This window comes from Lytechinus pictus, chromosome 16 (assembly GCF_037042905.1).
Source record: "Lytechinus pictus isolate F3 Inbred chromosome 16, Lp3.0, whole genome shotgun sequence".
NCBI classification, from domain to species: Eukaryota; Metazoa; Echinodermata; class Echinoidea; order Temnopleuroida; family Toxopneustidae; genus Lytechinus; species Lytechinus pictus.
The window spans coordinates 22001941-22027139 of NC_087260.1; the positions used below are offsets into that span (position 1 = coordinate 22001941).

At 37.9% G+C, this 25199-nt stretch overlaps 1 protein-coding gene across 2 annotated transcripts; it reads right to left on the reverse strand.

The window, feature by feature from the left end:
- Positions 1-592: 592 nt before the first annotated feature.
- On the reverse strand, positions 593-23350 carry LOC129279196 (calcium-binding protein P-like). 2 transcript variants are annotated; one of them, XM_054915301.2, is made up of 7 exons: positions 23242-23350; positions 14036-14090; positions 13403-13516; positions 12248-12334; positions 10900-10997; positions 10058-10201; positions 593-4776 (listed from the first exon to the last, which is right to left on the reverse strand). In XM_054915301.2, the coding sequence occupies exons 2-7, from the start codon at positions 14082-14084 to the stop codon at positions 4573-4575; spliced, it is 696 nt and encodes a 231-aa protein (XP_054771276.1). In that variant the 5' UTR covers positions 14085-14090; positions 23242-23350; the 3' UTR covers positions 593-4572. The 2 variants fall into 2 exon arrangements, with proteins under 2 accessions (XP_054771276.1, XP_054771277.1); XM_054915302.2 differs by having other exon boundaries at positions 3757-4776; positions 12248-12331; positions 23242-23347.
- Between the last annotated feature and the right edge of the window lie 1849 nt (positions 23351-25199).

The following is a 25199-nucleotide window of genomic DNA, read 5'->3' on the forward strand; positions in this document are numbered from 1 at the left end:
TTTCAGATATTCATGTCAGTATATCTTCACATTTTGTAGTGATGAACATTTAAGAAGCTGTAACCATGTCAATTCATTGATAAACAAAAGTTATGGTATTCTGAAAAAGGGGGAGTTACCTATTCAGTTGTTTAGTTTGTCATGATGAAACAAACCACGTCAAGAGAATAATTTGACCAAGCGGCAAGAGAGAATACTGAGTAAACATGAGATCCAGATTTTCCTCATTTCCCACATGCACACATAAATTCTCCCTGCCACATGTATGATTTGCAACAGTAGAGGGGGCTATTAGACACACCAGGTTGTCAAATCCACGCACAGTTCTTATACAATCACAATTACAGTCTTTAATAGGAAAAAGACCTTAAGACAAATTATATGCCCCCCTCCCGCCCCAGTGTGAATAATAAATGATGTTACCTATCAAATTGCAAAAAGAAATGCATTAAGACCCCTGTATGCAGCTATCCTATTCATTACATACACAGAAGTTATTGCAATTATATTACTGCAGCAGCAACGAAAGCTACAATGCCCATTAAAATGATGATAATCACATTTGCACTGAATAAAAAAGAAATTATACGTGTTTGTTGCAGATGAGTTTAATCAAACTGTTTTGATCTTTGAAATTAATTATTGATGACATCATAATACTAGTAACCATACATGTATCTACACCATTATTATGCCGTATATAAAAATTCTAAATACATGCAGATTCTGATGGCGTAAAGGTAGTTCTCTGTTTAAAGGGCAGCCACACTTCAATGTTTCAGCCAGCATATACCGACATATGTCAGGCAAGCCATTATATCACATTATCTTATATCTTGATATCCACAATATATAAGTCTTGATAATATTGATACCCCAAACTGCCATTTGTTTACGACACTAAATGGTTGTATTAACATGATAAAAACATGATTTTCGACATCAAGAATTAATGATTAATGTCAAGAAATAAGATTTAGTGTTAAAATAGCTTGCCATACACAGCCTGTCTCAGTGTAAACTGGCTTAAATATCCAGGGCTGCATAACATTAAGGCTAGCGATTAGTCGCTAAATAAAATGGCCTATCAAGATGATCGTTGCATGCGCACTTTGCCCAGCAGACTGACTAGGAACCAATCAGAATTGTTCTTTCACATTAGCGATTAATCGTGAACCTTCGTGTTTACGGGCCCAGGTGTGAGCCCCTGTAAGTATGTCATAAATTCTTTGCAATGACCACTGTTACACCTACATGTATCATCATCTAGTCTCGGAAATCCATCCACGCTTCCTGTGTAAAAATCCACTGGTTAAAAATCTATGTAAATTACATGTGCTCAGTATATTTGTACGATGGACATTTGCTTATTGCAATAACCTATACATGCAGTACTGTATCAAAGTTTACTATTAAAGCTACCTTCAAAATCAGCTATGAAGGCTTAATAAAATCTCAACATATTATTATAGAGTTTTTCTCATTTTGATAGAGGGCGTTTAAACAGGGAATGCCGTATTCATCCCTCCGAAGAACAACTAGTTTTTCAACCCCTTCCAAAAATACTTCAACAGTACTGCAAATACATTGAAAATAATAATACTTCTAGCAACCATCCCCATAAAGAGCAGCAAAAACACCTTAAAAAGCTTACAATGTACTTTATAAGTTACAGTATTGATAAATCACAAATTCTAGATATTTTATTTATATAAATATTGTTATTGGGAAAGAAAATTAATTTGTCTAGCTGGCACTTGGTCAAATGCCAGTAGGAAATAAGTATTATTGTTATTTAATACTTGGTCTAATTACCGATTCTTTGATAGCTGAAGGGAAAATTAGCCCAAGTACTTGTACTTTGGACTAGAGGGGGTTAGCCGAACTGGGTGTCAGACAAACTGGTTATTAGGCCAAATAAACATATAAATGAAATGGTATTTAGACAAAACTATTTGTCAACAAATTACATCTAGACAACATGGAATTAGCCTTTACTGATAAAAAGACCCTGAAAAAATTAACAATTTTGTTCTGTAGCTAACTGTTTAGCTCACAAGCCATAATTTGCTATATTATAGTAGCTTAGATTAGACCCTCAGGAAATATCAAGGATTCTTTTTTAGTCTTTCAGGGCTCTTGGGGGCATTTTGGGGGCTATTTCACCCCAAGCCCCTATGCAATGCTTCCCCAGAGTTAGACCAATGAGACTGCACCCAGTTGGGCTAAACCATTTTACTTCTTTAATAAACTGTTTTAATATGTGGAACTCTTAGTTTACGCTTTAGTAAAATAAAAGAGTTGTTCAATAAACACACAGGATAGTTCAAATATTGGTAACCTCAATAATCTCGGGGCAGTAAAGAATGTTTGTAAAACAGTAATAACTGAATAGCTAAAAGTAGGTACATGTTCTTGAGAAAGAATAATGAAAACATAATGAAATAATACTCAATGATATTAAGAGAGTACATCTTACTGATTATGTACAAAGGTGAACGTTTCAATTTAAGAAAATCTCTCATCTCAAATGAATTAATGATTTTGTTTTATCCTTGAAGCTCTTACAAAAGTACAAACAAAAATGGTTATAACCATTTCAGAGAGAACAATATTTCTACAAATGTGATTGACCACAAAGAATAGTACTAGCTATGATTGCTGTCCGTATCTTGGCTGAACAGTATATTTTTATGGACAACTTGATATGGGACACCAACTGTTCGAAACAGTTTTATAGCAAATTTTGATTTTTAACCCCCAAAATGATGTTAGTATTGCTCAAAAAGTTAATTCAATACTGATTATGTAGGTATACGACATTTAATATCAATCCAATAGTAAAAAAAAAATATGGGAGTGAATTTTACACCTAGCTGAGATAAACACAGTATTACATTTTCAATCTACATGTAGGATATCTGTGTTTTGATCAAAGTGAACTAAACATTTAACATTGCTTAATTTTTGCACAAAGAATCACAGTGCTGCAAAAAAAAGCCTTCATCATTTCCATATTTTCAGTATGGCTTGTATAGGAATACCATTTATGATACATTAAAACTATTGCATTGGAAATACACTTTGATCATTGCTCGACTTTACCCTGAATTTTTTTCACCCACAATTCAGGACAGTACCTTGCTTGCTCCCCATTCATGTTCTGTACACTTTATTAAACCAATGACTACCATATCCGATTCCTGTAGGATTATACGAACAATGACCTCTTCACTTAGATATACAGGTTCATGTATGATATAACTCGTAGTATGAAAGAAAATGCATGCATCATGTAGTGATACCAAAGGCCATATACACCAACCATCTGCTAATCATGGACAATGGTTTGATTTCATGATCACCTTTAGTAATATCTATCATTAATAATAATGAACAAAGTCTTGAACATACAAAAATCAAACTGATCTCTCTGTTTGGTGTACTATTTGGTGCTCTTCGGCGACTCTTGGAGAGAAACCTAGCTTGGATGAAAAAGCTTCAAACATACATGCAATCACATGTACTGTAATCTGCTCGTTGCTTGATAATACACATGGTAATCTGCAATCTGCAATGGGTAATATATGCCATTGCTTTCATAATGGTACATGCACTTATTGTCTATTGTGAGAATCACTTTAATAACTCAAAACTATTAAATTAACATATGTGTATGTCCAAATCTATGATTTACAGATTTACAGGTAATTTTTTTTTTCGTTTTCCTTTTTTTTAACCTTTTTTTTTTTGGGGGGGGGGGGGGGTGGGGGGAGGAGAAACCTATCTGGCACTTCCTTGGTGAAACACGGGTGATTTCAGGTTTGGTGTTAAAGGCTGGTGTTGGTGTTCGGACAATATTAGCACCAGCTGCAACACTACATGTGAAATGAGGCTGGTGTTCACTGTTGGTGTCAGTATTGTGATTGCTTTAATTTCTGATTCTCATGTTTTGTGTTTAGCCTAAGTTTAGTAGCGTGATTCAATGATCTATGCTTCAAGCACCGACACCAACACCCTACTTAAAATGATACTGCTTCTAAATTGATGTGATAGTGTCAATATCATAACATGATAGGTAATATGACTGTACTTTAAACACTTTAACACCTACAACATACTTCAAATACGGTAAGAGCTGGTTCTGATATTACACAGTGTTTATTTATCAGTAACATGAATGGCTATGGTATTGAACCTACATGTAGATTTAGCAGACTGATTTGAGCTCTTTACACTAACACCAACACCTAACTGATACTAACACCCTAGTTGAAATCACCCAATGACAATGTTTATCAAATGACATTCATGATGCTCATCGGTATTAAAATAGCCTTGAAAACCAAAGTGAATGAGACAAAATTAGCAATCACTCACTCATTCTCTCCTCTAAGTCCCTCACTCTCCGACACATTAATAAATTCACTCTTATAAATAATCTCACTCTCTCTCTCTCACGCTCTCTTCCTCTCTTTCTCCCATTCTCTATCACCCTCTACATAGGTACCAATGCCTCTTCCACTCATGCCCCTTACTTCCACATTGGTCCTTCTGGTTGCCCTTCCGATCCTATTGTATCACCCCGTTGTTCTGGTAGACTGGAGTGTAGGAGGGGTAATAAGTAGGGGAGGTGGGGTAGATGGTACCAGCGGGCGGGGCGGCCATCATGGCGTACTGGTAGTTTTGGCCCGGGTTGACTGGGATGGCGTGAACGGGGGAGGGACGAGCACCTAAGGCTGCTGGGTTCAAGCCGAGTGCAGGGTTCATGGCGGCCTGGAAAAGACAAACACAAGAATCATCATTTCATTTTGATAATTTTTTTTATTCTAACAATACAAAACACTCTTAGTACAAAACACTATTTTTGATTACGTTTCGAGTTTAAAGTTTCGAACCAAGTCTCATACTTTATATCATTGTACAGCGCTCCCTTCAGCTTTGCAAATCGCCTTTTGTATCTTTATACTGTTTTATTTACCCCATTTAATCCAATTACCAACAATCCCACTCAATTGTGTCCATGGATACGCTTTTGTTCTCCTTCGTCTCTCTTTTTTTCTGTCAGTTTAATATTGTTTTTTAAACTGCTTAATTATCCTCATACTGTACCACCCCACCAATCAAATGTTTCCCTTTTTCTAGTTATCTTCGCAAGCAGAGATGCCAACCTAAAGGGATGGTTGTCAGGAATATTTACCATATTTGTCAGGAACAAATGGGAGTTTCTCAGGAACATCCCGCGAAGTAGCATCGTTTATACAGGGATGCCACTAGGTGTCCTCCAAAAATACTGAAACTCATCGCGGGCCGGGACAGTGTCCAAGAAAAAAAAAATTAGGGGGGTCCACCTTTAATTTTGGGATGGACACATGTCACAGGTAAAAAATTGGACAAGCAAAAAAAAAAAAAAAAAAAAAAAAAAAAAAAAAATTAGGAGGGGGGGGGGGTCTGCCCCCACCTCAAATTTAGGGGAGGGGGGGGGAGGACCAAGTGGCTTCTTACCTTGTTGTGATTGATGACTTTGAAGTCAATTAGGTTTGAAAAACTGACGGTAGTTAGTTGTGTGTTTCTCATAGAACGCTAGACCAAAAGCTTCAGTCTCTGTATTTTGGTTGTTCAGCTGAACCGCGTTGGCTCCACTCACCAATACATAGACTGAAGAGTTGTTGGCCTGTACATTAAGACAACGTATCAGCTAACCCAGGGAGCTCTGGGCTAGCTGATACGTACGTAACCCAAGGAGCTCCGGCCCGCTTTTCGGGCCGGAGCTCCCCGAGTTTCGTATCAGCATGCAGCAGTAACGTTAGATCTAACATTCGGCGGAAACCCGATTTTCGGATCGTTTTTGGTACATCAAATGTCACATTATGAAAAAATAATTACATCCAAACTTACGAGAAAATATATAAAATTCAGAAACATCGTACCTTAGACCGCAGTTACCGCTAATTCCTTTCAAATGATGATCAAAACTTAGTCATCCTCGATTCCTTCGTTGGTCATCGTAAGTTGCCATCTTGGATGACGTCATCATCTTTACAGTCGTATTTACCAGTCGCTATTATACCGCGATTCGTGCCGCTGATTTGTGCTTGTCTCTGTGCGTGCGTTCGGAACTTGTCGCTCGCATTGATTGGCCAGGATATCGATAATTCTAATCAGAAAGCCTTGATAAAAGCATAACTCAATGAACGTAGTAGGCAGTGCGCGCGTTTATAAATTATAGTAGAGAAACTCCCGTTGGTTTACCGTTGGCCACACACATGCTGCATGCACGATACATGTATACACAATACACGCATATACATGCACAATACACAATACACGCACACATACACATGCACAGCAAAGCAATACACAATACACATGTATTGTAGTTGTTTTTTCCGTAACCTTTTTATTGTTGCCGTAACACCGTAATTGGAGGAATAAAATCGGAACAAATACGGCGAATCCGTAACGGTTGGCATCTCTGCGCAAGGTTGGATGGAGGCCGCCCTTTCTAGTGTATATTGATTAATCATATTTCTATTTTGTATACTGTTCTGTCAAATTTATATGTGAATCTTTTTACCGTGTACAAACATTTATAATTCAGCCATTGGCTGCCAAGAATGTTTTGATGCCTAATAAAGACCATTATTATTAGTAGCAAGAAGCAGAACAAACATTAATTATATATAAAAAGAAAAACTTTAACAGAAGCAAATAAGTTTACATTCTCTACTGCACGAAACCATGGCACAATCAATCTTAAGACTAATAACTGATTTCAAGAACTTTCCTCCCCCCAAGTCACCTACAATCTATTTTTCTTCTCATTCAAATGAGATCAATTTATGAGCACTGATCCTGGCAAAAGTATACCCAGATTTCTTTTTCAAAAACTCACTGTCATGAAACAAGGCATAAGCGATTTTGTGTCTCGCCCACCTATGAAAATAACCAGAAATATTGTGATTTGCGAGGGCACGCAACAGAATTGTATTGAAACTGTGAAATGGGATGGAATAACACTTGTCATAAGAGTCTTGCATGTAAACATTAATGTTGACCTCAAAATGAACTTTGACCATACCATGTGACCTCCCAACACAATAACATGCAGGTCCCCTAAGTACATCTAACATCCAAGTTTGGTTGAAAAGTGATTTACGGTTGCGGAGTTATGTGTCATAAGCAGAGCTGCCAACCACACTTGACCAAAAATCCTATTATTTCACCCCAAAAATCCTATTTTTAGGCAAAAAATCCTATTCATACCCGTCGTGTACTTTCCTACTATACATCTCATTATTTTGTTGTGCTCACTGTAATTTTTACATCCGACAGGTAAGGTTCCACATTAACTTTTTTGGTGGTGGCCCGTTCGGGCCACCAAAACCTTCAAATTATTTTTTTTGGTGGCCCAATATTAAAGTTTGGTGGCCCCCAAAAAACAGAACAGAAAAAAAGTAAAAAATTAAAATTAAAAAAAAATAAAGAATAATTAATAAAAAATGGGGATGGGGGAAAAATGAGAAGCCATTACAAATATTTTTTAACAGCTGTACGTAGCAACAGTTTAAGCCAATTGAGCAAATAATTTTCACTCACCTTTTGGGGATGGCGCATATTTCTATTTTTATAACCTTAATTTCGTTTGTATTATTATTTTTTCAGTAGAAACACATTCTTTAATCAGGCATACCGGCATTCAATGGGAAGGGGTATATGGTTTAACCACTGTCAAAAAAAAAAAAATAATAAGAAAACGGTAAAAGTTATATCTGGAAAAAAGGTGTGAGAAAAGTCCTTTACTTTGTTTGCCAAAATGTTTGAAAAATTCACATTTCATATCAATGAAATGCCTTCCCAAAGTATTTTCTTTATGAAGAGTGATTTAAGAAGTCATTTATAAACAAAAAAGAAAGAAACTGTCTGCTTATTTTTTGCTAGAAAAGACACAGCCTCAAAAGAAACCAAGTATCAACATACATACAAATGCACATGTGGGACTGTGATGTACTCACCTATGTGTTTTTATGTGTATTGATACCTTTGGAAATCGGTCTTTTTGAGTCAAAAGAGAGGTCATAATTCCTGTTTTTAATGCTTGCAAATAATCAGTTTACACCAGATTTGAGTAATCTGGACTGTAGAAGGGCATTTCATTGGTGTAAAATGTGACTTTGACATAGATTTTCAAAGTTCTGTGGAAGATTTCTTAGCAGCAACATTTCGTATCGTACGTAGCTCCCCGAATCTGAATAGGCTGCTAGCGCACAGATAGCTACATGTATAGCTGCTGTGGTTTCATGCAAAGCTCACACCAGCCGGCCGGCAGGATAATAGCTACTGTATGCTATAGCGGTAAGCCTATGTACTGTCATGTGTGTGTGTATTTGTGTGTAGATCAACAAAAAGAGCGCATGATGAATTGGTTGCAATTTGAACTGTATAAAGTTGATAAATGCGTGAAAAATCGGGAGAAAAATTGCGCTACTTTGAAAATTATTGGTTGCCCAATTCGGGCCACCAAAACTTAACATTTTTCAATAATGATTGCCCGAGGTGGATTTCTGTAATGTCGAGCCTTGCCATAGCTATATTTTCAAAAAATCGTATTTTATCTATAAAAATCCTAGTGTCGTATTTTAAGTGAAAAATCGTACGGAATACGACAAAATCGTACTATTTGGCAGCTCTGCATAAGAGATTCTTGCACAAAAACTTTTAACGTTGACCTGAAAATGACCTTACCATGTGACCTCCGACTGCAGCCTTACATGCAGGTCCCCCAAGTACATCTACCATGCAAGTTTGGTTAAAAAGTGACTTTCTGTTGCGGAGTTAGGTGTCATAAGAGTCTTGCATGTAAACTGTAACGTTGACCTGAAAATGACCTTTGACCTTACCGTGCGACCTGCGACTGCAGCATAACATGCAGGTCCCCCAAGTGCATCTACCACTCAAGTTTGGTTGAAAAGTGACTTACGGTTGCTGAGTTAGGTGTCATAAGAGAGTCTTACATGTAAACTTTAACGTTGACCTGAAAATGCCCTTTGACCTTACCATGTGACCTGCGACTGCAGCCTAACATGCAGGTCCCCCAAGTATATCTACCATCCAAGTTAAGTTGAAAAGTGACTTACGGTTGCGGAGTTAGGTGTCGTAAGAGAGACTGGCATGTAAACTTTAACATTAACCTGAAAATTACCTTTGACCTTTCCTTGTGATCTCCGACTGCAGCATAACATGCAGGCCCCCCAAGTGCATCTACTATCCAAGTTTGGTGGAAAAGTGACTTACGGTTGCGGAGTTAGGTGTCATATGAGAATCTTGCATGTAAACTTTAACATTGACCTGAAAATGACTTTTGACCTTATTATGTGACCTCCGACTGCAGCATAACATGCAGGTCCCCCAAGTGCATCTACCATCCAAGTTTGGTTGAAAAGTGACTTACGGTTGCGGAGTTATGTGTCATAAGGTTTGTGACGGACGGACGACATTTGGATCCCGTATATCTCTGTCACATTTGCTCTACGGCGGCCGTATGGCCAGTCGAAAACAGCCGTTTTATTCATTTTTATTCAAACCACCTATATATAGCTGGTGGGCGAGACAAAAACAGAAGCTTTCAAAATGGTGCTATCCACATTTCACCGCATTTAAAAATCCTTAATCCTTAGAGATTGAGCACCAACAGCATCAACACTCTGCATTAACCATATTTCTCTCCTTTTTCAGGGTTCTCACTGCTGGTTCTACCAATAAACCTTATTCTCCCCTGTGCTAAGGATTTGATCAGTTTCAATCCATGGCGCAGGATCTCTAGAAAAAAAAGTTGTCAACCCAAAAAGAAAAGTAAGCCCCCAACTACGGGATGGAAAGAGCTTCAGCCTTCCCCCCCCCCCCACTCTTTCAAATTAACATGTACAAAAAATTGAAAACAATTATCTTACTCTGATTTCTTGCATGTTAAGCCCCCCCCCCCCCCATTTAAAAATCATTAATGTTGGTAGTTCATGTATTCTATTAACACTCAAATTTTGAAATGTAAGAATTCTACCTGTGAGCCACTCTGTAGATAGAGTTGCCTCTGTTGTTGGTGTTGTTGTTGAGCTTGGAGTAGGTTAGCAGGTGGGGCTAGTCCTGGTATCAGACCCGGTGGATAGGCCGACTGTGCGCTATATAACGTACCACCGCTGGTTTGCTGCAAAAACGGAAGAAAGAGGGTTATAAATGAGATCACTACAGAGTAATTGAATTTCAAATTGGCAATTTGATGAGTTATGACAAGAGGCGAGTATAACTACCAATTGTAATAAAATTTAATAATCACGGATTTGTGGTTTCTCTCTGCAAGTAAGACCCTCTACCCTCGATGCCATCATAGCAATTTTAACAAAGTTTATTGCTATATGTCCTTGTAAAAAATATCAACTGAGAATTGTTATGTCCTAATGAAAGAAAATCATTCTGACTAATGTCATGTCCCCATGAAGAAAAATTGTCATTCTGAGTTAGAGATAATTTTCTTTCACGAGGGGATATACCGATACTCAGAATCTGAGTATCAGTACATGTCCTCATGAGAGAAATTTATCACGCTGAGTATAACTTTTTGAAATTTTAGCCATTTTGTGTAATGAAGCAAATGGAGGAGTTTTCATTATCATTCATCACCAAGGTCACATTTGTGGCAAATTTGAAGTCTCCATTGGTATAGTGATAACTACTTCTCATAACAGATTCATTACTCTATCATTATTTGTCTAATTTTACCAAACTTCTACAAATTTTCTTTTCTCAATGAAAACAACTTCTTACTTGGGTTGGATTTTCCATGAATCATTTTGAATTGATTTGAAAGACAGCTGAAAAAAAAAAAATATAATGTTGCAAATATACCTGTGAGAGTGAATGTGAATAAGCCGACTGAGTATGGGCAGGAGATGAATTCAATCCCGTAGGGTAGGAGGCGTGGGTCGCTGGCACTACATATGGACCTGAAAATAAAACATTACATGTGGTATTAGTTCAAAGGTCAAAGAGAAGAGGAACCACACAATAGGAATATATGACATGTATTGTTATCTCTGATTTACGATTTTAGATCATCATATTTCATAACACTTTTATGGGTCGGCCTAAATTAAGGTTCCTTTCTGGTTTCAACGAGCTATAGAATGTTATCCGTTTCTGTTTAGCTGTTTATGTTGTAATGAATTCACTATGCTCTTTATGTGTAATTTTTTTTACTGATGTATTTATACTGTTATGTATTTATAATGCAGAGCGAATGTAATTTGACGGAATCAATTTGAATCTTCTTAACCTTTGCAGTGAAATAAATAAGTGTATCAAGTAGTATCAAGGAAAAAAGTTGTTGACTCACAAGGAAAAGTATGCCTGTCATGGTAATAAATGTTGGTGGTAATAAATGTTGGTGGCATAAGACAAGAATTGGATGGTGAGATTTGCCGTTACACCATGTACGTTGGTCCTGAAAAGACTGTTGGTTATCTTTCTTATCGTAGCTCTTAAAACAACTGTTCGAGCAGATATGCTTTGCTCTTTGTCAGAAGAGCAAAGCATATCTGCTTGAAACGTCGAGAACAGCTACGATAAGAAAGATAACCAACAGTCCTTTTCAGGACTAACTTACATGGTGTAACCGCATATCTCACCATCCAGTCTTACCACCATGCAAACCTTCAAAGCTCAAGACAAGAATTGGATTAACTCCTCATCTGGGAAATAAACAAATTGGGGCGAGGGCCAATTTAGTCCACGAAATGCTCAAAAGAACCCTGGAAAATGAATAAAAATCCCCAGAAAACCCACTTTCACTGCCACATTAAAGCTTGTCCTGTGATGCAAATTTAGGTAGTAGGTTGTGAAAAGTAGCCCCCCCCAAAAAAAAAAAATGAATAAATAAATAAATAAGTTAATATAAACAAATGAATAAGTAAACAAATGAATAAATAAATAATAATAATAATAATAATAATATAATAATAAATATTATTATTATTATTATTATTATTATTAATAAATAAATAAATAAATAAAATAATAAATAAACAAATACATATAAATGAATAAGTAAACAAATAAATAGATAAACAAAATGAAATACATAAATAAACAATAAAAATAATATTTTTGGTCTGCTCCTTATACTGCAGTATGTAAAATCATCATTGTTGCAAAGAAGATACTTTGATTCATAATTGATTCAGAAATGATAACTCACTTCCTTTTCCGTATGGTCGCATCAACGGCGATGCATTGCTTTCATAGAGTAGACCGCCACTGGCTGCTCCAGGTCCATTGGCACCTGCTGGAAATGAATGACAATATTACCATGCTTTATTCAAAGGCTGAGAATAATTTCATCATTTGCAAGAAATAATATTTTTATGATTATGATAGTAATAATAAGAACAATTATAATAATAATGATGATGATAATGATGATCATCTACTACTACTGCTACTGCTACTGCTACCGCTACTGCTACTGCTACTACTACTACTTCTACTACGACGACGACTACTACTTCTACTACTACTACTACTTCTACTACGACGACTACTACTACTACTACTACTACTACTACTACTACTACTACTACTACTACTACTGCTACCGCTACCGCTACCGCTACCACTACCACTACGACGACGACTACTTCTACTACTACTACTACTACTACTACTACTACTACTACTACTACTACTACTACTACTACTACTACTACTACTACTACTACTACTACTACTACTACTACTACTACTACTACTACTACTACTACTACTACTACTACTACTCCTACTCCTACTGCTACAACTTCTAATACCACCGCTACTACTACTACTACTACTACTACTACTACTACTACTACTACTACTACTACTACTACTACTACTTCTACTACTACTACTTCTACTACTACTACTACTTCTACTACTGCTACTCATCTACTTATCTATTGGTATTTTGGTATTCTTATACCCCAAAGACTTTGTATAAATGATAGCATAGGGGTTTGTTGTGCTGTGCTTATGTTTTGATTTGTGTTTACTACTACTACTACTTCTACTACTGCTACTCATCTACTTATCTATTGGTATTTTGGTATTCTTATACCCTGATGACTTTGTAGAAATGATAGCAAAAGGGTTTGTTGTGCCATGCTTATGTTTCAATTTGTGTTTTAGGTATTTACCATATTTTGTTTTATGAACTGCGTGAAATAATGCAGCAATAGACTCGCCGTGTCAAGGTAGCCGTGACAAAGCCGGAGATTATCATATCAAGCACGGCCCACTGGGAGAGTTTTGGAACTGAAGTGGTTACTCTGTGCAAAATATGATGTTATTATCATTATTATTATAGAGTACTTACTGAGCGAGCCTGGTGCAGTGAGGGTGGGGCTGACGGGTGAATACAGTCCATGGGTGTAAGCCAGGGGAGGCATGACACCCGGTAGGGGTACACTGCTTGTATGGGCTGGCAATCCTTCAAAGAGTAACAACCAAGTATATCATCAATCATCATTTGGAGTTATTACACAACCATTTCCCAACGTCCAAAATTTGACATTGGCAATTTTGAACAGTGCAAAAATGGAAATTTATTTTATTGGTTTTAGAAGTCCATCTATTGTATTCAAAGACTTGATTGCTCTGTGGTCACCCATTAATTGACTATTACTGACTGTGGCCATTTAAGGAGTTTTGGGGCTTCATGTAATCGCCCTTAGCCATCGCTTAATGCTTCCACTGGTTATGAACGTAAATCTTGACTACTCAAAAATAATTTAGGATTTGGAGTTTAGCCGATAATTTCTTACATCTCTCAAGATGTTTTCATGTCATTTGAAAGATTACTGAAATTTCCCTTTGGAATGATAGCTACCGGTGCTTATAAACATCTCTTAAAATCACTGACTACTGTGATTCAGATACACTGTAGGCTTTGTACAAAGGACCACTGTTCCAGTATGCAACGAGTTAAAATTTGTGATTTAATACCTACCATTTGGAGGGTACCCTGGCGGCAAGTTGACTTGATATGCAGGATTCATCAGGTCCTGAAAAAAAAAGAGAATTACAAAATAGGAGAAAATAAAAACATCACAATTTAAATCTATCAATTAATTAATTAATCAAGAGCCATGGAGGGGCAATGCTTTGGCTACTTCATCACTTGGCCTCAATGTCCCTCTCATTGGCTTGGATATTTTTCAGAAGATTTTTCCCCATATGTCCTGTAATATTTAAATGTACGGTGCCCTCAGGCAGCTATAGAAAAATGGCAATGCCCCGGCCCTGCCCCCCCCCCAAAAAAAGGCTTGAAGCATACATAAGTATATAAAAAATGCAGAGGAGATTAGCAGCAGCAATATTCTAGTTCTAGAGGTTTGACATTTGATGGGCCCAACCAGCACAGAGCCCTTCACACCACCACCTTGATGAAAAACAATGTTTTATATATATATAAGAGAAGCCATTTCACAATAAGATGAGATGGAATATCGACTGTGTATTCAAAATTTATGCCTAAACCATTGCCAGATCAGGCATATAATTACACACCTTAAATACATTAAAAAAAATATTGCATGCTTCCACCAAACCGAATGTTGCATGAAATATGCAAAATGTTTTATTGGATATTGCAGACGTGGATACTGATTCAGATTTTTACCGGGTGACAATTTGCCAGGAAAAAAAGGCCATCGCTCATTGCACAGGGTGCATCTACACCTTCCTTTACCCCCCTGGATCCACGCCTGGATTGTCAGCTGATAGCTACAGTATCTCTGGCGTTATAAAACCTTGTTAAAATGCAATTATTGTTTACAACGTGCAATTAATTTTTAAAACACATTAAGTCCAAACTTCGCAGACAGTCATTATCTAAAACAACTATTCAATATCTTGAAAATCTGCCATCACCAACATAAAAAGCGACCTAAAATTACCCTCGAGCGTAATTTTATTTAGAATGAGTTCAGTATTCATCAAAATATTGACAAAAGATCTGCAAATTTTTCACCGTTAGCGCCCGTTCCGAAAAAATCTGAATTTCTCAACAAACATCACGATATCATCTTTTTGCAAGCAGATATCATCATAAATGTGAGTAAAACATGGTACTGTCCAATTCTATAGCATTTTTCCATCCATCTGATATAAATATCTCACCTTTTGAGCTTGTGGTTTTTGTTTAAATCTCCACAAAACATTCGTCCGCGAAGTTAGATCACACTTTTTCAGAACAGATTTCCAGCGCAGCACGCTTTCGGCGATCTTAATAGAATTTTGAGATCACGATACCAGCGTAACCCCTTGACCTACTTCACATTTTCGTCAATAATTTTATAATACTAAATACATGTAGGTTCATTATTGCGGAATGAAATAATCGCTAGAGGGTATTCATTTGTCTCGCAATCTACTATGGTCAACAAGGAAATTCGTGATCACTCTCGCAAATAATTTTATAGTTTACATGTATGATCTTGCTGTCAATTTGGTAGCTATTACTTGCATTGGTTTTGTATAAAGTGTGAATATTTTGTGAACAAATTTAAGCCTGATTAATGTTTTTGAAATGGCAGTAGTAGAGGCACACTGCCAATATTGGAGACTTTCTCCCATTAAGGAGATTGTTTCCAGAATTTGACACCAATTTCAGAGACAGTGCAGTGTCCAGCTTGGCTTGGCCATTGGGAGACTTTTGCGGTGTCCAGAGAGGCATTACCATTGCGTGGAATTGGTGGCAAACAAAAATGTGATAAGCAAATTCCTCATGGAAAATTACTCCTCTTCTTCCTCATCTAGAGTAACTGCGATAGTATGTCATACTTGCCAACTTTAGAAAAAAAAAAAGAGGAATCCATTTTCAGAGTAACGAGCGTGTGACATTTTGAGGGGGAAGGGTGTGGGGGTACCCCCCTGCCAAGCCCACGGTTAGAAATTTTTGGAATTTTAGAACGTGAAATGGGGGTTTTCCTTCACTTTTGAAGTGCCTTTTACCTGTCCACAAAGAAAAAAATCTTAATTTTGTCCCAGTGTACTGAAGCATGAAACAGGAAAATCAACAGGATTCCTTTCATGAAATTGTACCAAATTTTTAGACTTATAAAACATGTAGATCTATTTTCATTACAATATTGTACTAACTGGATATATCCTGAATGAAAATTTGGATGAGATTGATAGAATTGAAATAACTGGATATTTCTCAGAATACTCCTTCTTGTAGTTGTATTTCTGATTAATTTTGGGTTTGCTCATTTTTTACTTTATTTCACGAAAACAGACTACTAGTAACGGTCTAAATGCACATGTAACTTACACATGAACTTAGAATCTATGCAATTGCAAATCAACCAAAAAATTACTTTTTTTCTTTCCAGGGCTCTTTTTGGAGAAACTTAAAAATTTTCCAGGGCTACTTTTTCATTTTCCAGGGCTCTTTTTCCACTTTCCAGGGCTACAATTTCTGGAGCTATTTCGCGGCTTTTTTGCGTGTGTGTGTGTGTGTGTGAGGGTGTGTGTGTGTGTGCCACATTGAAGGGATGCTGGTCAGCAGTGCAGGGCAGGCTCTGCTTTAACAAGATGTACTGTACATGCGGTGCGTTCAACGCTAGCGGGCGTGTATATTTTGCTTATTACATGACGTCATCCAGCCACTGCCGAGAGCCAATTTATGAATGAAAATATAGTAAGCATGCGCAGTGCAAGCCTTCCATAGCCCCACACAGTATTCCACCAAAACAAGTGTGCAATACTCTATCACCTCGTACCAAAATCGACCTAGAATTTCACTTTCCTATAATTTATATGAATTATGAAAGGTATTCTCGGAGGATCTATTTTCTCACCGATACCGAACAGGTAAGCGAATTTCGATTACTTCTTGATTTTCGGTCAAAATCTTACGAACTAGCGTTGATATAGCATCGTGTTCGTTGGAGTTTGTAGAGTCTATCGCAACGTGTACAAAGTCAATTGATTTCCGGGTTTCGGAGCGTCGCGTGAATATGCATGAAATTGCCGAGTCTCGATAATTTTCGATCGATACTGAAGCGATCCGATCACGAACCAAGACCATTTCCCGCGTTGACAATGTGACCGGATATTGTTATCGCTATCGATACTTTCGCACGCAGTCCGAAGGAATTATTTTGGCGACCACGTAGTCATGACGTGATCTGCGCGATTGGCCAATCAGCGGTCTCCGATTCGCTGAGCCGAGATGGTCTATTCGATGTACAGTCTATGGACAATTTGCCACTGTGAAATATACAGTGTTGACGGGGGCGATTATGAGTTTTGCAGTCGCCCTCGTGTGAATGTTTTTAGCCCTTTTCCGGGGCTCTTTTTGGACTTTCCGGGGCGAATTCGCCCGCCGCCCCCGTGTAATTTTTTGGTTGTTGCAAATGCATCGGTACAGTACTCACTCACTGTCATAATCCAGGGAGCTCCGGCCCCTTTGCGGGCCGCGACCGCGAAGCGTGCTGGAGCTCCCAGGGTTTACACTGTCACTGTGTTGTACTGCCCACTGCACTGTCTGTATAACAATCGGAATCACAGTCACATTCACAATCCAAACGATGCATTGGCGATGTTATCCACTTTCCACATACTAAATTTGTAATTTTTTACTTTAAAATTCCACGGAAAAACTATATCCTTTGGCCATTAGCATTAGACCGACGATCGTTGAGCTGGATCTTACGTTTGCACACGTATTATGCACTTGTTTAATGCATGTAGCGCAGTATCGCCCTCTAGCTGTGTTTGCACGCACTTCTGCAATGTGCGCGCCATGTGAGATAGGCAAAGTGAAAAACTACGTACAAGAGTGTGTTCAGTTGGTGGAAAAATAATGCTATTTGGGATATCGCGATATCCAGGTGCCCGCAAGCTTCAGTTTTGTCTAACCTTTGCTCCAGCCGTTTTTTCAATATTATCAATGTAAAAATTAATAAAAATCAGAATTATGGGGTTGATATTCGTAATGCGGAATTGGCAATAAAAAATTGGGATGATTCCGCCAAAATCGGGATGGTTGGCAAGTATGGTATGTGGCCATTAAAGGGTTTTCCATCCTGTAACTAAATTGCATGAACTATTTCAATCCAAACATAAAATATAGTCTAGAAAGGACTGATGCAAATTTCCTTTGCTATCAAGAAAATTTGAACAATGACAATGGCTGCAGACCGGGCTAGCATTCCCCAGTCTGCAGCAGCCTTGCATTGGTGTACGGCCTGATGTACCATTCCTATGGCTATGCGGTCATGCAAGCTACGCAAGGCAGCTGCTAGTTGTTTCAAAATGGTGCGCCATGTCTGTGCATCCATTCATTTTGCACGCGATTCAGTGATTTTGATGAGAAAGGCTACATTTTGAGGCCATCACATGAAATGCCCAAAATTCATTACTTTTCCACCATTTTAAGTCAGATTTTTTAATGAATATCTGTCTATGTATTGCATGTGTAAAGTTTGTGTTTGTTGCATATCTTCTTTTACTAGAATCACATAGATACGCGTATGCGCAGACTTTGGGGAACTTGCCATACACATATCAGTAGAGGCGCATGGCCAATATGGGAGACTGTCTCCCATGAGAGAGATTATCTCCAATATCTAAGCCTGAGTCATATCGATTACTTTGAAAACCGGTGTTCGACAGCTTTAATTCGATCGAACATTGATGCATCGGATTTTGAAGGCGGGGAAAATCGAGTCAATTTTATTTTGCTCCGGCCGTCGCGTTGATGCGCTATGCACACACTGCACTGCACTAGCACTGACGGTATGCGCTGGCTGGGTGAGCGTTGCACAAGCAGATGACGGAGCAAAGTTCGTTTGTATTTTCCATGATCACAAAACACAAAAAAGGCCGGGGAACAAAGCAGAATTCTTCCCAAAATATTTAGTTTAAAATGAAACAATATTAAAAACATGCATCACGCAGAGTTGATCCGAATGATTTTCGATCAACTAGCATTCGCAGTCCAGACTCGCACACACCTAGCCGCGCGCCGCCCCGTACCGTACACTCCCGAAACGACAGGTGTGCTTGCCAGCCAGCAAACAAGTGCAACCATCGGAGAGCACTGTAACTTGCCTGAGATAGTGTAGTTGGATCCAAAATGAGCTCCAAATTGATGGGAATAAATGTAATACGTAATTTTCTCTGGATAGTCATTTGAATTGGTATTCAATGCTGATATAACAATTGTGAGGAGATTGTGGAATATGAGTCATGACGATGTTTGAGAATTAATCCTGATAGTGATATGTTAATACATTTTTTTTTAGACACAAGAGCATGCGATCGAAATAAATACGAATGTCTCGGATCGAGCTCTGAATTCATATAAATTATTATTGGATGTTAAATAATTTGATTTAATAAGATTTTATGGCCATAATAAAAATATTGATGATGTCAGCAAAGTATGTTATGTTCATATGGAAGTATTAAAACTGTCATTATTTTTATTTTTATTCCATCAAGACGTCTCAGAGAAAAGAAGCACAATGCGCATGCGCGTTCGATGACGTATGACATATTTTCCATTCATGAAATCAGAGCCCAAAGTTGGGCACAAACTAGCTTCAAATTGATGGAAAAAAATATCAAACGCAATTTTCTCTGTTTTGTCATGTAAAATGTCATTAAATGGTGATGTTACGATCTTGAAAAGAGTTTCTGCATGTTGACAAAGTTCGAGAATCAATCCTGACGTGATAAATTTTTTTTTAGACAAGTGCACTCACTCAAGTCGATCGTCATGTGATGTCCATCATCGAAAATTAAAACGAAATACAAACGTTTCACATCAAGCTCTAAATGCATATTAACGATTACCGTAAGTAACAGACTATAAACCGCACCCGTGGATTAACCGCACCCCCAACTTTGTACTAAAAAAAAAAAAAAAAAAAAAAAAAATCTTCACATTATATTTGAGGTACGAAGAAACAAAAACTTAGTTAAAGATTTCAAAGTATCCAAAGAGATTACCGGTATGCAGAAGATCTGCTGTTCTTGATCAATTCATCTACAAATGTTTGCAAGAAAGAAAGGTCCCGACAATATTGGCCACTTACACACTCGCTCACCTCACAGTCACAGTGTACACACACACAGCACTGCCGTTCTTGTACATTGCAAACTACGATACAGTACCAGTACATCTTATCAAATAATGATCTGTGTCTTTCCCGCCGTAGGAGGAAGAAACATTCACATTTCTTGCATCACAAACTCACAATCACTTTCAGAATTTGTCTAGCTTTCGATGTCTTAGCATGAATTTTGGATACGGGATTACAGGAAGGTTCAAGAAACAAAGAAATTGGCATTTTTTACAGTTGTTTTGACGGCTTCGTGCCGTCTCTCTCGTTGCGTGGTGTACATGGTATCTTATGAAAAGCAAACGGGAAGCTGGCGCGAAACGGGACTTTGGAGGGGATCGAGGGTTAAAATGAATAGCGCCAGCTTAAGTCGCACTATAACCACAATACAACGCAAGCTAGCTCAGCTAACTCATCTCTCGCGCTCGCTCAGCTGTGACAAAATATTACCGAGTATGCTTGGCTTCTCTTTGAACTTAGCCAGGGAACTTCGCTGCTTTGAACGGAGAATAAAAGTCGAAATTAGTGTCATGAAGGTGGATGCGTTTGTTATGGACAATATTTGATAAAATCGTAATAATCGCTTCTCATTACCTGCGGCTCATACCCCTCTAAACGACATTGCCCTGGGCGGCTACGCCCGGCCACTCGATGTGTTGTGAACTGGCAGACCTCTTACATGTTCGGGAAGGGTTACGACGGGCTGGCTCAGACCCGTCACCGTGGATAAACCGCACCCCCGACTTTTGCTTATATCCCGCCGAGAAAAAGGTGCGGTTAATAGACCGTTACTTACGGTATCATATGCAAATTACTGTTAAATATTACGATTAAATAATATTTTATGGTCATGATATTAATATTGTTCATGAATGCAAGGTATATTTTGTGTTGATCGCGTCAATTTTCTGGTTTGATTAAAGCACAGTACTGCGCATGCATGATCGATGGCGATGACTTCCATTCATGAATTCATCGTGCATAAATTATCTCGGCACGAGCAGACGAGTAAGACTTGAACTATGATCGAAATCATCGAAATAAACTTCAAATTAATGGTGAATAGGCATCATAATTGCACAATCGGTTTCATTTTTGGGGGAATATAAATCAAGTAGTAGTCAAGTTGGACATTACCTTTTATTTTGATGATTGTGTGAACCAAACGAATCGGCCGGCCGACCATTTTTTTTTTTTTTTCGATGCACCGATTTTGCAAATTCTGCACGGCGCTCAATGACATCAATCGAACACCGATTTAAAATTCGACTCAGGCTTACCAATATCAGAGACTTTTGTAAAGAATTTTGGTATCCAATTTCAGAGACAGTCTCCAGTTTGGGAGACCAATTTCCTTTGTTTGCATTTGCTGCAAAAGGGTTACCTTGGCGGCAAATAAAAATGTGATAAGCAGATTCCTCATGAAAAAATACCACTTTCACCGTCTACTTAAAAAATTCACAGCCAGCATCCAAAATCCATGAACATGTGCCTAGCAAACAATAAATGAAAAATCTACTTTTTTACACGTTAGACCCTGAAATAAATAATGTTTAAGCTGTGAAATGGCGAGCGCGAGTGTGACATTTTGGTTCAAGCCTCGGACCTGTGTGGAAATGACTGAATACTAAGTATGGCAGTGTATCCTATTACAGGACACCTTTATTTCAGTACTTTAAAAATGACAACTAGAGGAATACAATCAAGAAATATTTGCACTTGATATTCCAAATATTCTGAAAATTATGAATATGATAAAATAATTTTATATTTACCAACCGTTTTCTTTGCATTGCACTTGTCGCATACCCCTCCACGAAAAACTGTTATTTTCGCGCGTGACAAATTACATCATGATACCGGACGCGCGCCGGACGGGTAAAGATATTCTTCATTATAATGATGGAAGAAAGAATTTGTGTGATTTTTTCTTCATATATCATATCATGCATAAATTCTAAGCTTATGTTTTTTTTTTTCCACATCAAATCTGAGCAGATGTTGGTAATAAATTTGTGTTTGATAAATTTTATTTTTACTTCTTAGCTGCATGTTCCATGGCACTTTCCAATACTATGCTCGTTCGTATCGTAACGCTCATCATCAGGTTTGATGCGCTGTCGATCGACAGTCGACGGCTCTAGTCATGGTAAACCTCACGCACGGTATACCTCAAGTCTAGCCGTCGACAATTAACCACAACACAATACACCACACCTCATCATTCGATCGAAGGAGCGGACGAGACTGAAATTCGGTAAAATCAGGCCCATTTTTCCATCAGAAAATATATCAATTGTTAATGCAAAACTATGTTATATGATATTTTAATCATTTTCTGTCATTTTAGAGATAAATAAGGTAAAAGTTGGATTTTTTCGCCTTGTTTTAGCAATCTTGTTCTATGACCTGGTAATCACTGGTATTGCTCTGTGACTTGCGGAAGTCTTACGGTATGAAATTGTTTTTGTACGCAGTAGGATGGGGGATCGGGTGTCCGGATAGTTTATCTTTTTGAAGCCTTCTTTTTTGTCTTTGGATTACACTAAAAATATGAATTCAATACTTGTAATCCTCTTCTATTTTGTTCTTTATAATATTTCCTAACATTTTGTAGGCCTACTAAGAATTGATGAAACTTTGCTTGTAATTTTTTCCAAATGACTTTCTAATATTGATCGTCCGGACACACAACCTGTCCGGACACACAACAACTGGGTATAATATATGCGCGTCCGGAATCATGATTGATAGTGTCCTCGGTACCCCCTGGAAGTTAGTGCAGTAGCGTCGTCTTGTCCATCAATTGATTTTGAGACACCAGCACTCAGCAGCACAGCTCAGACAACACACAGCAAGGCACAATTATCATTCAACACACATAACAAATCCTCACAATCACACAGCAGTGCCAGTGCAGTGGGCTAAAAAGCAGTGCAGTCAGCTGTGCCAAAAACACGAACAATCAGAAACGTTTAGATCAAAACTGCATTACTTTAAAGGATCTAACGTTCCGTATCATAAATAGTAATCTATAGCAAATATGATATCAAATTAATAACAACTGTTATCTCACCTCTTATGAGCTATTTAATGGTGTAATGTTGATCGATCTGTTGTTGATTGGATCTTGGACGGCGACTCAGATAGCATCCATGTTTTGAGGTTAACAAACTTTAGATGGCAATTTATTTGCCGCCCTCTGCGTATTTTCACGGACAACCGCATCTTCTGCTTCTGTATCATGTATTTCACTAATTAATTGTTCTTTTTTTTTCATTTGATTCCAATTCCATGAACTATTTTCGAAGGTTTTGCTTTAACACACTGGTACCATCATATATTTGTCTTGCTCAGGAAATGCAAAATATAAGACATAAACAGCTCGCCCCCATGCAGCCCCCGCCCCTTGTGCAATTAGAAATTTTTCGCTATTCTCTCCTTTTGTTTCCTCCTTTTCTTGGGGTATAATAAGGTATTCTTTTATATATATATATATATATATGTGTGTGTGTGTGTGTGGTGTTTTCCAGGTCAAATTTCCGCCGTGTCAGAGCAAGTGTCCGATTAGGTAATTCAAATGTCCCTTTAGCCAGACTTATATCCCAATACATAAATAGCAAGTCCCTAGAGAAGTCAAATGTCCGCACAAAAGAATTTATTTTCAATAGGTTAATTAAAATGTCCATCTTGCAAATCAAATATCCTAATAGGTGAATAAGATGTCCATAGGGAATTTAGATATCAATTCAATAGCAACTCTTAAATTATCATGCATACATCAAGACGTAACTCACATTGAATTGTTAGTCTTCGGACTTTTGGATGAGTTGTTGAATAAAACCCAAAACCGAATTGAATTTGAATTTGAATTTACAAATCAAATATTCATTTGCTAAACCATGCACCAATGATATGCTGGAACGGAATGAAATTTTCTTATAATGTAAGACAGGGGCGGGGCAGGGGGCACTTGCCCCCCCCCCCCAAAAAAAAAAATCCCTGCAGGAAAGTATTTCCTTTAAAAAATATGAAATTGGCCCTTTTTTCAAAATGAAATACCCTTTTCTATATAAAAAATATTTTCGGCTAGAAAATCACACAATTTTGGCCCGCGCTTCGCGCTCGCATCAACACTGTTTAGTAAGGTACTCATCATGTTCATGGTTACAAAAATGCTTACAATGTCCAGTTTTCAGGTTGGAATATCAAAAAATTTTGGCTCGTGCTTCGCGCTCGCATCAATTATTGTTTGGCATGGGCGGAAATCCCAGGGGGGACAGGGGGGACGTGTCCCCCCTACTCAAAATAGTAGGGGGACACAATATCAAATGTCCCCCCTACTATTTTTGGTCTTTTATGATGGTAAGAAATACATCATTCTAAATCGAAATAAAACATGTATTTGGGGACGAGTTGGGACGAGATGACCTTACTTTTGGGATGATAACCTTTTTTTTTTGCTTGTCAAATTTTCCCGCCCCTTGTCCCCTTAGGCGGACCAGGGGGGCGAGGGGCCCGCCCCCCTCTTCTTGGCGGAGCAAAAAAAAGAAAAAGGGAAAGAAGGAAGGAATAAAGGAGGGAAAAGAGAGGAGAAAAAGAAGAGAAGGACGACGAGTGCATAAAATAAGATGAGGGGAAGACTTGGAAAATAAAAAGAATTTTTCGTGCCACTATATAAAATTTTCGCTCGCTCTTCGCGCTCGCATTGCCTGTTAGTTGATTTACATATCTTGTTCAATATGGAGCTCGAATGTCAAGTTTGGAAGTCAATATACAAAACATATTTCACCTCGGAAATTGAAATTTCATTATTTTGTGTGATTTACAAATTGATTTTTTAAAAGTGCTCTGTAAAAATGTCAGTTTTATGGTCTGAATATTAACATTTGCTGCTTGCGCTGCGCGCTCGCAAATTTTGATTTATCAGGTACCTATTATTTTCGCATATTTCATAAAGTTTTCAAAATAGCCCTTTGCAGGTCTGATTGTTAAGACGTATCAGCTAGCGCGCTGCACGCTCGCATTTTGATT

Excerpts from the sequence above, each read along its gene's own strand:
- LOC129279196 (XM_054915301.2), bottom strand. The coding sequence starts at position 14,084 with ATGAATCCTGCATATCAAGTCAACTTGCCGCCAGGGTACCCTCCAAAT. Across the intron at positions 13,517-14,035 it reads GCCAGGGTACCCTCCAAATG|GATTGCCAGCCCATACAAGC; the intron begins GTAGGTATTAAA and ends TACTCTTTGAAG. Across the intron at positions 10,202-10,899 it reads ATTCACATTCACTCTCACAG|CAAACCAGCGGTGGTACGTT; the intron begins GTATATTTGCAA and ends CCGTTTTTGCAG.